Genomic DNA, 14,331 nt, shown 5'->3' on the forward strand with positions numbered 1-14,331 from the left:
CTGAACGGAGTGGTTCCCCATGACAACCTGGTGCTCATCAAGATCAAGCCCGACGAGCACGGACGCTTCGGCTTCAACGTCAAGGTCAGCGGCAGGCTGCTTCCATTGATTACATATATAAATATAACATATGGTTTTGTGTATGATTGTACTGCGGTTCTGTCCATTGTGCTACTCTTCAGTCACGATGTGGCACAGAGCGTTCTTCATTTTCTTCTGCTTTTTTGTGATAAACATTGTGGTTGTCATTGAACTTTCTTTTGTTTTATCTCCCTCTCCCTCCTCTCCCCTCTTATTTTCTTCCCCTCCTCCGTCCAGGGCGGAGCAGACCAGAAGATGCCAATCATCGTGTCAAGAGTTGCTCCTGGCACATCAGTATGTACACAACACACACACACATGCTCGCGCTCACACTCACACACACACCTCATAACACCTGTGTGTATTCAGGTAACACCCATTAATGAACACGAGTCCAAACAAATACTCAAACGCTACTTTGTTGCTTCAAATAATTTTGGACATTTTGATCTGATGTGGCACTGAGACAATGGGCTTTTAAGACTGAGCTTTTTGAGCATGCTTCTCTTGACCATCGCCCCATCTTTTTTGAGAATTTCTGCCTAAAAACATGTCTCAATATGTGCTTTTATCACTCCATCTGTGTAAATTTCCACTGTGTTGTTTAGAAATCTAAACACAAAAGCCCTCTCTCCTCTCTCCTCTCTCCTCTCTCCTCTCTCCTCTCTCTCTCTCCCCTCTCTCTCTCTCTCTCTCTCCCCTCTCTCTCTCTCTCTCTCTCCCCTCTCTCTCTCTCCTCTCTCTCTCTCTCTCCCATCCTCCCCTCGCTCCCCTCTCTCCAGGCTGACCTCTGTGTGCCACGCCTTAACGAGGGCGACCAGGTGGTCCTTATTAACGGGCGGGACATCTCGGACCACACCCACGACCAGGTGGTCATGTTCATCAAGGCCAGCTGTGAGAGCCACTCCGGCGAGCTCATCCTATTGGTCAGGCCAAACGGTTGGTGGCCCAGACATTTGAACTGATTTATTATTTATCGAAGTTATTCATGTTATGCATACACACATGCACACGCTGACATTCATCTTCACATTTAGATTTCTTATGGGATTTCAATGAGTTAATTTAATACACAAATTCAATCCTATAATAAATATTTTACATGCCTCTTTTTCTTATTCACGTAGATCATAAACCTTTGAATAAAAACGCCTCATTGAAATTGATTGATAAATGTCTACGTTATAGTGTTTTTAAAAAGACCAAACATGGATTCCCTGTTTACTTGTAGGCCTGTTTGTTTGCATGCCGGTCTTGGCCTCTCCAATATGGCAACTGATGTATCGCCGCAACTGGCCAAAACAGTCAATGCTGCCTTTATGTATACATCTCAATGTTTGAACGGCGTCAAAACCTTCTTAGACCCCGCCCACGACAGGTCTCCATCACTCAGCCTCCCTACACCCACAGACTCCACCCACTCACAGACTCCTACCACTCACAGACTCCACCCAGTTCCTCTCTCTACTGGCCCTCGGCTCTAGATTGTAAAACATACATTTTATTATTTTATTTTCATTCTTTCACTACTTTCCTTCTAACTTTCCTCTTTCTCTCCTTCTTTTTTTCTTTCCTTCCTTCAGTATTTTGGTAATTCACTCTTTCTTTCACTATTACAATCTTTGTTTCCGTCGTTCTTTCCCTTTTTCAGGCTTTCATTTCAATGGTCAGGGAGTTTCTTCAGGTTTACGTTTATTAATTTAGAGACTTGGAGGTCATAGCCTGAAATCAATAGTGGAGCACTTCTGCAAAGTGTATACGTCATCTGGTCGAGTTGTATTTTCTTCCATTTCATCAGTTTAAAGTGGTTAGACCATAAAGTAGTATGGATTATTTTTGTATGTATATACATGAGCTCCCTAATAACTCATAACAAGTTTCACAGGTAGTTTCTAAATCTCTCTGGGCTCTGAGTTATACGGCTGTTAAAATCCCACGAGACGTACTTACTTCCCTCTCCGGTACTGTGCGCTGAGCGGATGGGAAACCAGGGAAATGTCGGAGGATAAACGATGTGTTCAGCGGGTCACAGATTGAAATGCTCGCTTTTTAACTGGGTCATTCAGAGGTGTGGGCAATTTATCCTGTCATGCAGACCAGCACACATGTGACATGCCATATGCACATATAAGCATTTTTAGTACTGCAATATGCATGGTGGTTTTTATTATAAAGTAGTTTGAGTTGACATAATTAAACTATGAATATATTTCAGCCCACTGACAGAAAGAAATCCTCAGGGCATCTTGTGAGTCAGCCTTTCTTGGTGGGAAATGGAAAAATTAAAAATGGAAGGCAGCTAACCTACATACAACACTGCCACACACACACACACACACACACACACACACACACACACACACACACACACACACACACACACACACACACACACACACACACACACACACACACACACACACACACACAGTCAGAGCTCTATCATTTACCGGAAAACTTAAGGACTCCATTACCGTGCTTTCACGTTTTTTTCCACTTTATTTATTTTCATTTTGTGTGCACACTTTAATCCAAAGTCAACAAGGCATGGGTAAGGGGTTAGCAGCTTGGATTCAAACCCAAGATCAAGCCCAATCAGCAGAGAGGGTGACAGGTTCTCGTGTGTGTGTCTCACAGCGATCTACGACGTGGTGGAGGAGAAGGCGGACTCGGAGCCAGACTTCCAGTACATCCCTGAGAAGTCGGCCCTGGACCCGGGGCAGACGGACCAGCACGCCTGGAGGGACTCCATGGTGGCCCTGAAGGAAGGCCTGATCAGCGGAGCCCTGCTGGCTCAGTTTGATGTAAGACTAGAACTTAAGTGATTAACTAACAAGTTAACCAACATAATTCATCCCTGAAAGAATGCTTTGGCAGCGAAGCCAAGCTGGCACACTTCAATGTAAACAAGACTAGACTACCCCTTTGAATGTGTTAGTTCACTAGTTACTTCGTTTAGTAGTTGGTCAATCTCTGCTTCGCAAGTAGAACCATACTGAGACAGTTTGACTTTTGACTTTTCACAATTTGAAGATTGTGATATCATCGTACTGGAAAAGGAAAAATGTCCACCCATCTGCCATTTTTCCATAATTATATCGGACTGGAGCCGATAAATACCTGCTACTGGTGCAGAGCCATTGGTCCCTGGACTGAATGCCGATTGTAACATTTTATTGTAAAGACGACGGCTGATGTTAGTGGGTGTTGGTGGATTTTTGGTCCAGTGGACACACACACACACACACACACACACACACACACACACACACACACACACACACACACACACACACACACACACACACACACACACACACACACACACACACACACACACACACACAAAGCTTCTGCTGGTCTCTGTGTGACAGCGTGACAGGAGAGACAGAGATCTGTCACATGATTTCCTCCTCCACATTCCTGCCACTTCCTGTCGTTTATCAGACCCACTTAACCACTTCCTGTTTGAACATCCCTCTGGATTCTTAGTGCAGAGGAATGTTAAGCTGACATACACACATACATACTCACACTAGACATACACATGCACACTCTCTAAACACTCAAACACAGAACGGGGGTGACGCCTCATAAAAAACCTGCACGCATGTGGCTAACCATTTACAGTGACAAGTTCAAGCACACATACGCAAACACAAGCGCTCTCCTATCATCACATGTTTGCATAATTGATACTGTATATTGGCACATGGCAACAATATATATAGCGCTGCAAGGGCAATGTATGACATGTACGCGTTCGCACCATGGTACAGCAGCTGAGCACCACCTACATGCACATACAAATAGGATTATGTAGGTTGTGATCTGTTCTTGTGCATTTGAAGTAGAGTCAAATGGTGCATATTTCAAACTGATTCGGATGACTGTTTACAGATTTGAGAATCACAAATAGTTTCCAATAGCATCTCTTAAAGAGTATAGCACTTAGTCAGATAAAACATTTCAAACGGTATTGGGTGTGTATAAGTATTTTAGCAGCCACTTGGAGCCAAAGTGACTTGCTTGCAAACTAAACATTTAGTTGCACATGGAAGTGTATAGTGTTCACTACAATTCAATGCAACTTTCCTTTATACCATGGTCTGGGGGAATACTCGATTCTGTTTGGCTGCAGGGTGTGCATTAACCCCTGATATACGGACACCTGCTAAGTAGTTCCAGTCAAATTATCTGTTCAGCTTTAGGGCTGGTAAATTGTGAAAAATGAATTAAACTGTAATCAGACAACGCGGTTATATGGTATAGACCCTAGAGTATCTGTGGTTTAAAGGCTGGGACGAATTTCGAATTATTAATATGTGCAATGCATAACGTTAGCTCTCTGGCTCATAGCTGAGCGGACTAGAATACCTCCCGTTGCCAAGTCGTAGCTAAGGTCCGTCCTATTTACTGGAGGAGTGAGCAACGTTTCCGTTGCATAAGAACCTAACGGGAGGGTAATGATAATGAATGGTATTCATTTATTTTCTTCGGCAAGTGACGATGGTATAAGCGGGATAATGCCCTTCGAGGTGTCCATTATCAGGAATGAATTGCCTCCACGAAGACCATTAATTCTTGATAATGGACACCTCGTCGGGCATTATCCCTTACTTAGACCTTCTTCTCTTCTGTGAATGATCTGGGTTGAAATGAGGGAAAATGGATGACTACAAAAATAAATCTGTTCATGACATTGTTAACAAATTCTTTTAATGTGTTTCTCTCTGCAGCAACTGTACCGGAAAAGGCCCGGGATGACCATGTTGTGTGCCAAATTACCTCAGAACGTCTCCAAGAACCGCTACAGAGACATCTCCCCCTGTACGTAGTCACCCCCTAGAATAACTGTTTTATACTGACTACAGAGACATCTCTCTACTGTAGATGGTCGCCCCCAACCAACTAACATGCAGTCTAGACTCTGTCGTAGACTTCTATTATATACTGTCTTCACTAGACATCTCTTCATTTTGCATAGTCCCAAGCACACTAATATATTGTCTAGACTGTATAGTTGACCTCTTCTGTATACTGTCTTCACTAGACATCTCTTTATGTGCTTTGTCCCTCCCGTAGACACTAATATACTGTCTAGGTTGTATAGTAGACTGTTTAGTATACTGTCTTGTCTAGAAATATCTATGCTAGAAATAATATACTACGGTAGTCATGATGCATTTCTATGTATTTACATTATTGGTATGGCGAGGTGTGTGACCTTATGTTGCTTATTGCGGTCTATATACAATATATTTATATCAATCTCTCTCATACTTTTTATATCTGTCTCTAGACGATGCCACGCGGGTCATTCTGAAAAGCACAGATGACTACATCAATGCAAATTACATCAACGTGAGTCTCTTTCTCCTTCTCTTTCTCTGTCTCTCCCCTGTCTCTGTCTCTCTCCTGGATGTTGTTATCACTATCTTTGGTTGCTAAATCATAGGTTTTAATTGTTTCTATTAAAGGGAGTCATTAATTCAGGTGACTATGCGGTTTAAGGTGTTTTTGCACAGTGATGATGACTTAATCACACCTTCAGCTCCCTTTGTCATTTCCTCCTCTTGCATTGTTTATTAATGTATTATTCCTTTTTATGGACAAACTTTTCTATGCAGAAGATCCACTTCTGGTGAAATGTTTACAGATAAGAGTTTGCACTGATGATTCCTTGATCCATTATTGGGGTAGTTTCCACTTAATAACGTCCATTGGTTTGTGTTTATAAATAAGCTGACATGCTTCCCTACTCAGCTGCCACACACGAGGGGTGCCAGTGAATCATTGGGGAAACAGTTGAGTCTAGAGGACGAGTGTTACCGGGCAACAAACAAACAGACACAGAGCCGCTAAGATGCTACTGGAAAGCCAGTGGCATGCTCATTTTCCTAGCCCGTGTGTTACGCTGTTCGCTAGCGAAATAAGTGCCTGAGCCTAATGACTTGGAAATACACTATCACCAAAAATGCACAATGACAATGTTCGGGAGACAGGCGCATCGGTAGAGGAAGCGGAGTCTGACGTGTCAGATCTTTGTCCTTATTTGGCCAATTGTTGATTTCCAACGCACAGCAACTGAGATTCTCAGTGGCCATCGTCAAGGCAACAAAGTGTGTGCGTGACTGGAGAGGGCAGATATGTGTACACTGTAACGTGTGTGAATGTGTGTGTATAATCCCTCTCTGGCCAGCTTCGACAGGTCTTTGGTCTGTCCTGTCTGTGTGTTTATTGTTAGGCGTTCACGTGATAAGGATGAGTTGGAGTCTTGTCTAGATAGCTGCTTTTATATGCATTATGTGGCATGTAAACAAGCCGCCATATGAAACCACAGTGTTGTCTTTTATTTGAAGTGGGACAGAGGGTTGGGGAATTGCCTCAGTCCAGTGCAATGTCCATCTGGCTGCTTTTTTTAAATATCTTTCCTCTTTCTTTCTCACTGTCTATTTTTTTTTCTTCCTCTCTTAATTCAAGTCAAAGCACGTACAATGTTTAAGAAGTAACGTTTAACCCTTGAGTATAAAGTGCTTCACACATGACCATTGATAATATTTATACACCAAAACAAACTAAATAAAGGACGCAAAGTAGATATGGAAGTAATTTCTATCTCTCTCCCTCCCTCTCTCCCTCCCTCTCTCCCTCCCTCCCTCCCTCCCTCCATGTCTAACCCCATATCTCTGTCTACAGATGGAGATCCCCGCCTCCAGCCTGATCAACCGCTACATCGCGTGCCAGGGCCCGCTGCCCAACACCTGCCCTGACTTCTGGCAGATGAGCTGGGAGCAGGGCTCCTCCATGGTGGTCATGCTGACCACCCAGGTGGAGCGAGGCCGGGTACGCAGCAGGCAGCAGGGCTGGTTGTGGGAGAGGGAGGGGGTCGGTGTGGTCATGGTGTCGGGAAGCCCAGCCGAAGGGGCCTTGGTTCCCACAATGTCCGCCGCCTAACTTGTAGACGTCCTGGATGAGAAAGAGGCCCTGAACCATTTCCCTTTTCATTAAGGACATCTTTCTGAATTCACGGTCACTCTGGAGCAATTGATTAACTTTCACATTACAAATGGTTTTTTTTAAGTGCCACCATGATTTTTAATAGTGTTGCCCTTTGAGTGAACTGCCACCAGTGAATTAATTGTATCTAAATTAAATAAAAACCGGGCTCCCTACAAATGCATTTGTCCCGAGTGTGTACAGAAATGACTAATTTCTAATTATTACATTATAATAGATTAGAAAAAAGTATCTTCTTGAGAGATAGTGTATTTATTTGATGTATTATCTGTGGTTCCATCTGTCATGCAGGTGAAATGCCACCAGTACTGGCCCAACCCGGGGAACAGCGCCACCTACGGGGGCTTCTCGGTCACGTGCCACACAGAGGAGGGCAACGCTGCTTTCCTGGTCCGAGAGATGACCCTCACACACACTCAGGTAGCACACACAGACACACACACACACACTCTCTCAGGTAACACGCACACACTCTCAGGTAACACACACACATTCTCGGGTAACATAAGCACACTCTCAGGTAACCCACACACACATACAGATACAAAGCAAAAAATTCACACAGAAATGTCAAGCCTGTGTGTTCACAAACACACACAAACAGTGCTCTCCATGCACGTGACATAATGCACTGTGACAGGCGACGCGCGAAGGAAGTGACACGTGTGATGGAACAGGAAGTAGAGAAAAGGATAGAAGAGAAGGATCGGTGAAGAAAATTATATGAGATGAGAGCGGAGCGAGGGAGTCGCGGGACAGGAGGAGGGGGGGTAGGGATGAGCTGTTCCGGCCCCGAGGAGGTGCGTTGCCACAGCAACCGGTGTGGGCTGTTCTTTTCCTGGCTCCCTGATTCCGCATGCAGGACAAGCACCAGGCTCCTGTTTCCAGAGAGAGAGAGAGAGCGAGAGAGAGAGAGAGCGAGAGAGAGCGAGAGCGAGAGAGAGAGAGAGAGAGAGAGAGAGAGAGAGAGAGAGAGAGACTGTTAAGGGGGCCCACCAGGTAGAGTGCGTACCATTAAGGGTCACTCCTAACTGCCAAGAGCCGGGTTCGATTCCTGCCTGTGGTCATTTGCATTGTCCTCCCCTCTCTCTCCCATTTCTTCCTGTCTAACTCACTCTATCTTCATGAAGCTATTTGTGTTTATTAAGAGAGTAAAGGGTGGTTTATACTTAATTGGATGCGACAGGTGTAATCATAATAATTAGAGTTACGGATGTAATATGCTGTACTTAATGAGATACTACACTTATAATCATAATAAGAGAATTAAGTGAGTGTTATACTTAATGAGATGCTACATGTATAATCATAATAATAAAAGAGTTAAGTGAGGGAATTTGTCGTGTTACTTCATCTTGGTGGTGGTTAGTGAGGTCCCCCCTTCACTGTAAAAAGCGTCTTTGAGTGTCTAGAAAAGCGCTATATAAATTCAATCCATTATTATACTTAGCACTCACTGTCATTGACACACGCGCCCTGGTAAGAACACACGCACACACCGCAGCGACACAGTCGCCCAGGTAAAACGTTATGTTTTTAAACATAGGGAAGAGACCATTTTCTGACCTCGAAAAGCAACGGCAGGTCGTTCATTTTGTCATATAAAAAACGTTAATTTCAAACATCGCGCCGACAAGTGACATGACCTTAAAGAGACAGTGTCCCTATAACACAACGAAAATAACACGGTATGCTGAATTATGTCAATAGAGTCTACCAGAAGTCTACACTTTGTTGCTCAAATGTAATATTACCCTCCTCCTTGAGCTTCCCGAGATGTCTTTACACTTTGTTGCTCAAACTTAATATTACTCTTCTCCTTGAGCCTCCCGAAATATCTTGCGATATTGTTATCCCCCTTCCCCCCTGCAGACTGTTTTAGTTTTCTTATGTTTTGTGTCTATGCCAGGGGTCACCAACCTTTTTGAACCTGAGAGCTACTTCATGGGTACTGAGTCATACGAAGGGCGCCCAGTTTGATACTCTTCTGAAATAACAAATTTGCTCAGTTTGCCTTTAGTTATATATTATTAATATTGATTAATGATACTCATCTATGTGAAGACACTGATCATGTTAAGGATTTCTCCCAAAAATGATCGACAATGACTTAAGAAAGGTGGGAAAGAGTTGTTCAAGAATGAGCTGTGCTATTTCAGAACAGGCCTGCGGGCCCCTCATATAGTCCTTGCGGGCGCCCTGGTGCCCGCGGGCACTGTGTTGGTGACCCCTGGTCTGACTGTAGTCTACTGCTGCCTGTCTTGGCCAGGACACTGGAAGAGTTGTTTAATCTCAATGATGATTTTTATTTTCAACCAACCAACAGTAGTTGCCTTGCATTTTTCAGCCCTGAATAACAGTAAAAGCTATTTAATAATTTATTTGCATGCATAGTATACTACACTTTCTATTGAACAATTGTTAACTGTTAATTATAACTAGAGGATTGTGGAGGAAAACTGTAGTCATAATAATAAGAGAGTTAAGTGAGTGTTATACCTAATGAGATGCGACATGGCTAAAGGCCCAGAGGTTCATGTGTGTGTTCTCCGTCCCATGTGACCTTTAAAACACACGTCTCCACAGAGGGAGCCAATTACGATCACCCTCCGCCTGTGTCCATTGCTGTGGAGATAGATGTGTTTCCATGGTGACGCCAGTAGGGAATGTTTAATAGGAAGAAGATTTTGAGTCTTGCCTAATGCAGTGTGTGTGTGTGTGTGTGTGTGTGTGTGTGTGTGTGTGTGTGTGTGTGTGTGTGTGTGTTTTTGTGGGTGTTTGTACGTGTGTATCTCTGGGTTTGTGTGTTCCCCTGTTGTGGTTGTGTGTTCCCCTGTTGTGTGTGTGTGTGTGTGTGTGTGTGTGTGTGTGTGTGTGTGTGTGTGTGTGTACCCCTTTTGTGTGTGGTATCAGAGTGAGCAGGAGAGGGAGCTCACCCAGATCCAGTACGTGGCGTGGCCCGACCACGGCGTTCCCGATGACTCCACGGACTTCCTGGACTTTGTGGCGCTGGTCCGCAGCAAGCGGGCCGGACGGGACCAGCCCATGGTGGTCCACTGCAGGTGTGTGTGTGTGTGTGCGCTCGCTGTTGTTGCATTTACAAAGCTGGAATTTGTCGTGTTACTTCATCAAACATAGATATATCTTTAATTATTATGTTACGAGATTGTTTTCATGGAGATCCCGACACAGTGTTGTCATTTGGGGATGATTAAGAAATAATTGATGCCACCTGTTGTGGAACTATTTAAAACGTCTCCCCTATTTGCCTTATTTCTCCCTCTCTCTCATCTCCTTCTCTCTCTTTACATCTTGATCTCTCCCTCTGTCTCTCTCCCCTTCCTCCCTCTCAGTGCTGGGATAGGTCGCACGGGGGTGCTGGTAACCATGGAGACAGCGTTGTGTCTGATGGAGTACGGTCAGCCGGTCCACCCGCTGGACATCGTGAGGACCATGAGGGACCAGCGGGCCATGATGATCCAGACCCCAGTACGTATGCACGCATGTGGGCATGCACACGGACGCACACACACTCATTCCCTCATTCATTCTTTCAATTATACACATATACATATACAGCCCCCTGCTGTTTCCTGCAGTTCTTTGGACAACAACATATTCAAACTGTGTTTCTAAATGCTTTTTATTTCATTTTCCATCGCTCTATCTCGACTCACCTCCTATATCTCTGTTCTTCCTTTTCACCTCGCTCTCTGTCTCTCTGTCTCCGTCTCTCCGTCTCTCCGTCTCTCTGTCTCTCTGTCTCTCTGTCTCACTCTCTCACTCTCTCTCTGTCTCTCTGTCTCTCTCTGTCTCTCTCTCTCTCTCTCTCTCTCTCTCTCTCTCTCTCTCTCTCTCTCTCTCTCTCTCTCTCTCTCTCTCGATAGAGCCAGTATCGTTTCGTGTGCGAGGCCATCCTGAAGGTGTTCGAGGAGGGGCTGGTCTCCCCCGTCAAGGCGGGACTCTTCCAGCCGAGGGAGAGGGAAGCGGAGGAGGAGCGGGGCGGCCAGGAGCTGGAGGCGGGGAACGACGGAGGGGAGGCTGGGCTGGAGGAGGACGAGGAGATGGACATGGAAGGGGGTCTGGACCAGGACGATGATGACGAGGATGACGAGGATGACGACGACGACGAGGATGATGATGAGGAGGATGATGATGATGACGATGAGGATGATGATGACGACGATGTGGAGGTTTTGGACGTGGGACGGGTGGTGGAGGAGGAGGAAGAGGAGGAAGAGCTTGAGGAGCCCAGCGTTGCCAGCGCGACGAGTGTGACCAGCGAGGCCAGCTTGAACCCTGAACCCCAACCCCAATCTGAACCTGATCCCGTCGACCCATGACCCTTTGACCTTTGGCAGAGGGGGAGTGGGAAACGAGGCTTGGGGGGCGGGAGGGTTGCACGAGGAAGTGGCCGGAGGATTGAACAAAAAGCACTGTTGCACTTTACGCCGATTTAGAGAAAAAGAACAAAAAAAGAGAGAAAACGGAAACGACAGATAAAAAATGAGCTAGCGACCAGAGCAAAGGAGGAGAAGAAACGCGAACCAGATCTGGTGGAGGAGTAGAATCCCAGCCGTGTTGAATAGGTACCATTAGGGACGCTGTGTGTTCTGGGTAAACTAAACAATTAAAAAAAGAAAGAGAGGAAAACATTGAGAGAGAGAGAGGAGACGATAAACTGTAGTGGGGTGTCGCTGTAGTGCCATACGTATCAAGGGGGAGGGGCGCCAACACTTTAGATAGAGGTTGTTTTATTCTACTTTCCTTTCTTTTGTACCGGCCTCTTCCCTCCTCTCGGTCAGAAGGTGTCTTCTTTTTCGTTTCTTATTTTACATTATACTCCTCGTCCTTCTGGCTGATAGAGAATGAACTGTGTTTTGCTTCTTCTTTTTTTTTTTTTAAAGAGTATTTATTGTGTTTTATGTTGGTGTCCGAGCTTGTTCCCCAAACACGACAAGTTGTCCGTTTTTGTTAGTGCGATTCTAGCTCCCCTGGTGAAATCATAGCTGTTAAAAATCGTAGTGTGATTCCTTAACTCCCCAACTCTTAATTTCCTTTTTTAATCCTTCGTAACTAAAAGAAAAAGAAAAGACAGTGGTTTTTAATTTATTGTTCTTGATTTGATGCTTTGCTCTGCTTTCTCCGCCAACCCCCCCGGATGGTCAGCGAGACGGAGAGAAGCACTTAGGGTCTCATCTTGTTCCCCCCCCTACCCCTCCCCCGCCTTGTACGCTTTGTGTGAGAGCACACACACGCACACAAGTAAAACACATGCACATACAGACGGAAAGGCACATACACACATCACACATACAAACACTCACTCATAGCCACACACACACACACACACACTCATAGCCACAAACACACACACACACACGTATGGATACAAACACATGCACACAAATACACACACGCGTACGTATGTATAAAAATACTCACGTTTATCTCTGTCCATTTCCGTTGGCTATTGAATAAAACAGGTTTCTAAGCTTCAGGTCATCCGTCTGTCCAGGACACCCGTCTGTCCGGGCAGCGCCTGTAGTCAGGGGTGACCGCGGTAGCAATGTCATTACAGAGAAAGTTCCCAACTTCAACAACCAGTATATCTTCTATACACCAACAACGCCAAGAGGGTGGGGTTTAAAATTCGGTTGGTGTCCTTACCCCAGCAATCTCTGAGTGTGTCCCAATGAGTAAATTAATATGCTGAAACGGGATGCTTCAAAACCAGTATCAGGGCAATAAGTGCGTATAAGAGTGTTTTAAAAACTCCTTAAGCTATCTCCTGGCATTCCCCAGTTCCCCAACCAGTCCCGAGTGCGTCCGAACCAGCAGCAGCGTTTACCCAGTCTGACCATTAAAGCGGTACGTTAATAACTCATCATGATTTTAATTCATATTTTTCAATTAAATGTATTTTATCCATCAAAGATAATGTAATCGGGGGAGATCGACTGATGAGGGTGTGTTTTGTGAGAGCGACTGGCAGTTTAAAACGCTGCCGTCCCTTGATTCAAATATTTGAATTATTTAATTTTAAATACTGACTGAGCTTCGGGTACTCTTCTCATTATTGACTTTAGTGCGTGCTTACATCCTCCTGGATAAGCCTACTGCGTGCGTGTCTTTGTGTGGCTGTTGTATGTGCTCCTCGGCTGCCCTATGTCTCCCCTCATCATCGTCATCGTCATTGCTGGTGTTCAGTGACGTGTCTTATTTCCATGCGTCTTATCTCCAGTGTGATACTGATTTTCCATTAGCGTTTTCTTTGAGAAACGGGCGAATCCGCCACCCGTGTGCGCTGGTTCCTATCCCATAGGACCCCGGTCCCATAGGACCCCCCTCCCGCCACATAGCCCGGCGGTTCGAGCTATACCTGAGCTGATGGAAAAGCTGCATGGGGTCAACCGACCGATCCTACCCGCGCCCGCACTGCAGGGTTCTCGCTAGTCACACATGAGCACCCTCAAACTCTTCCTGATGTCAGAGAGAGAGAGAGAGAGACCCCCCTCTCTCCCTCCCTCCCTGTGTGTCAGCCCCCCTATACAGCCAATCATCTCTTAAGGCCACTCAGACACAAACCCATCTGCCTCACCTTCACATGAGTTCTTCCCAAGGCCTCCATGTTGGATCCAGTTACACAGATCCAACGCTCTGCTTCAGTCTGCAGAGTTGGAAGGCAACAGTAAACGCATAAGACAACACATCTCATTGTAAACACGAGGGCCTACAGGGGCTATTTTTTTCTTTTTGAATGCTTGATTGGTTGATTGATTTGTGGTGTTGTTTTTGTTTTTTACAATTGAACAAGAGTATTTTAAGCTTGAATCGCTCCGACAAATGAATCATCAAAAAGGTTAAATCAAGTCAATCTTCAAGGATTATTTTAATTGTGGTATTTTTTTGGTTGTGCTTTTTAATTTGCAGTTTAAGCCAGAAGAACAGGTTTTTATAACTGGGCGAAACTTAAAAAGAACTAAACTTTGAGACTGCCATCCTGTTATCCAGAGGTGATGATGTTAAAAATAATCACAAGACATTCAACCTTTTTCCCAAGAGGAATGACAGGAATCATGACTCGAGACAGGAAGTATACAGCAACATCTAAAAGTTTTTGTTGTTTTTTTCCCTTTATGTGAAAATCTGAGTTGGGGGAGTATCTTAAGATTTCATGTTCACAAATGTCCAGCAATGAGCGTTCTCATAATGTTCCAAGTGTTGTGT

At 44.9% G+C, this 14,331-nt stretch overlaps 1 protein-coding gene across 5 annotated transcripts in view; it reads left to right on the forward strand.

The window, feature by feature from the left end:
• The window catches only part of ptpn4a (protein tyrosine phosphatase non-receptor type 4a), a 64,302-nt gene extending 51,818 nt beyond the window's left edge, over positions 1–12,484 (forward strand). For all 5 annotated transcript variants that reach the window (XM_056579174.1, XM_056579173.1, XM_056579175.1 and 2 more), the window contains exons 17-27: positions 1–84; positions 319–375; positions 864–1,020; positions 2,719–2,885; positions 4,821–4,911; positions 5,384–5,445; positions 6,781–6,927; positions 7,393–7,521; positions 10,015–10,163; positions 10,455–10,590; positions 10,989–12,484. In XM_056579174.1, coding sequence (XP_056435149.1) covers positions 1–84; positions 319–375; positions 864–1,020; positions 2,719–2,885; positions 4,821–4,911; positions 5,384–5,445; positions 6,781–6,927; positions 7,393–7,521; positions 10,015–10,163; positions 10,455–10,590; positions 10,989–11,444 — 1,635 coding nt within the window. In that variant the 3' untranslated portion in view covers positions 11,445–12,484. The remainder of the gene's footprint in view (positions 85–318; positions 376–863; positions 1,021–2,718; positions 2,886–4,820; positions 4,912–5,383; positions 5,446–6,780; positions 6,928–7,392; positions 7,522–10,014; positions 10,164–10,454; positions 10,591–10,988) is intronic.
• Positions 12,485–14,331: the final 1,847 nt, after the last annotated feature.

This window comes from Gadus chalcogrammus, chromosome 20, assembly GCF_026213295.1.
Source record: "Gadus chalcogrammus isolate NIFS_2021 chromosome 20, NIFS_Gcha_1.0, whole genome shotgun sequence".
Lineage (NCBI taxonomy): Eukaryota > Metazoa > Chordata > Actinopteri > Gadiformes > Gadidae > Gadus > Gadus chalcogrammus.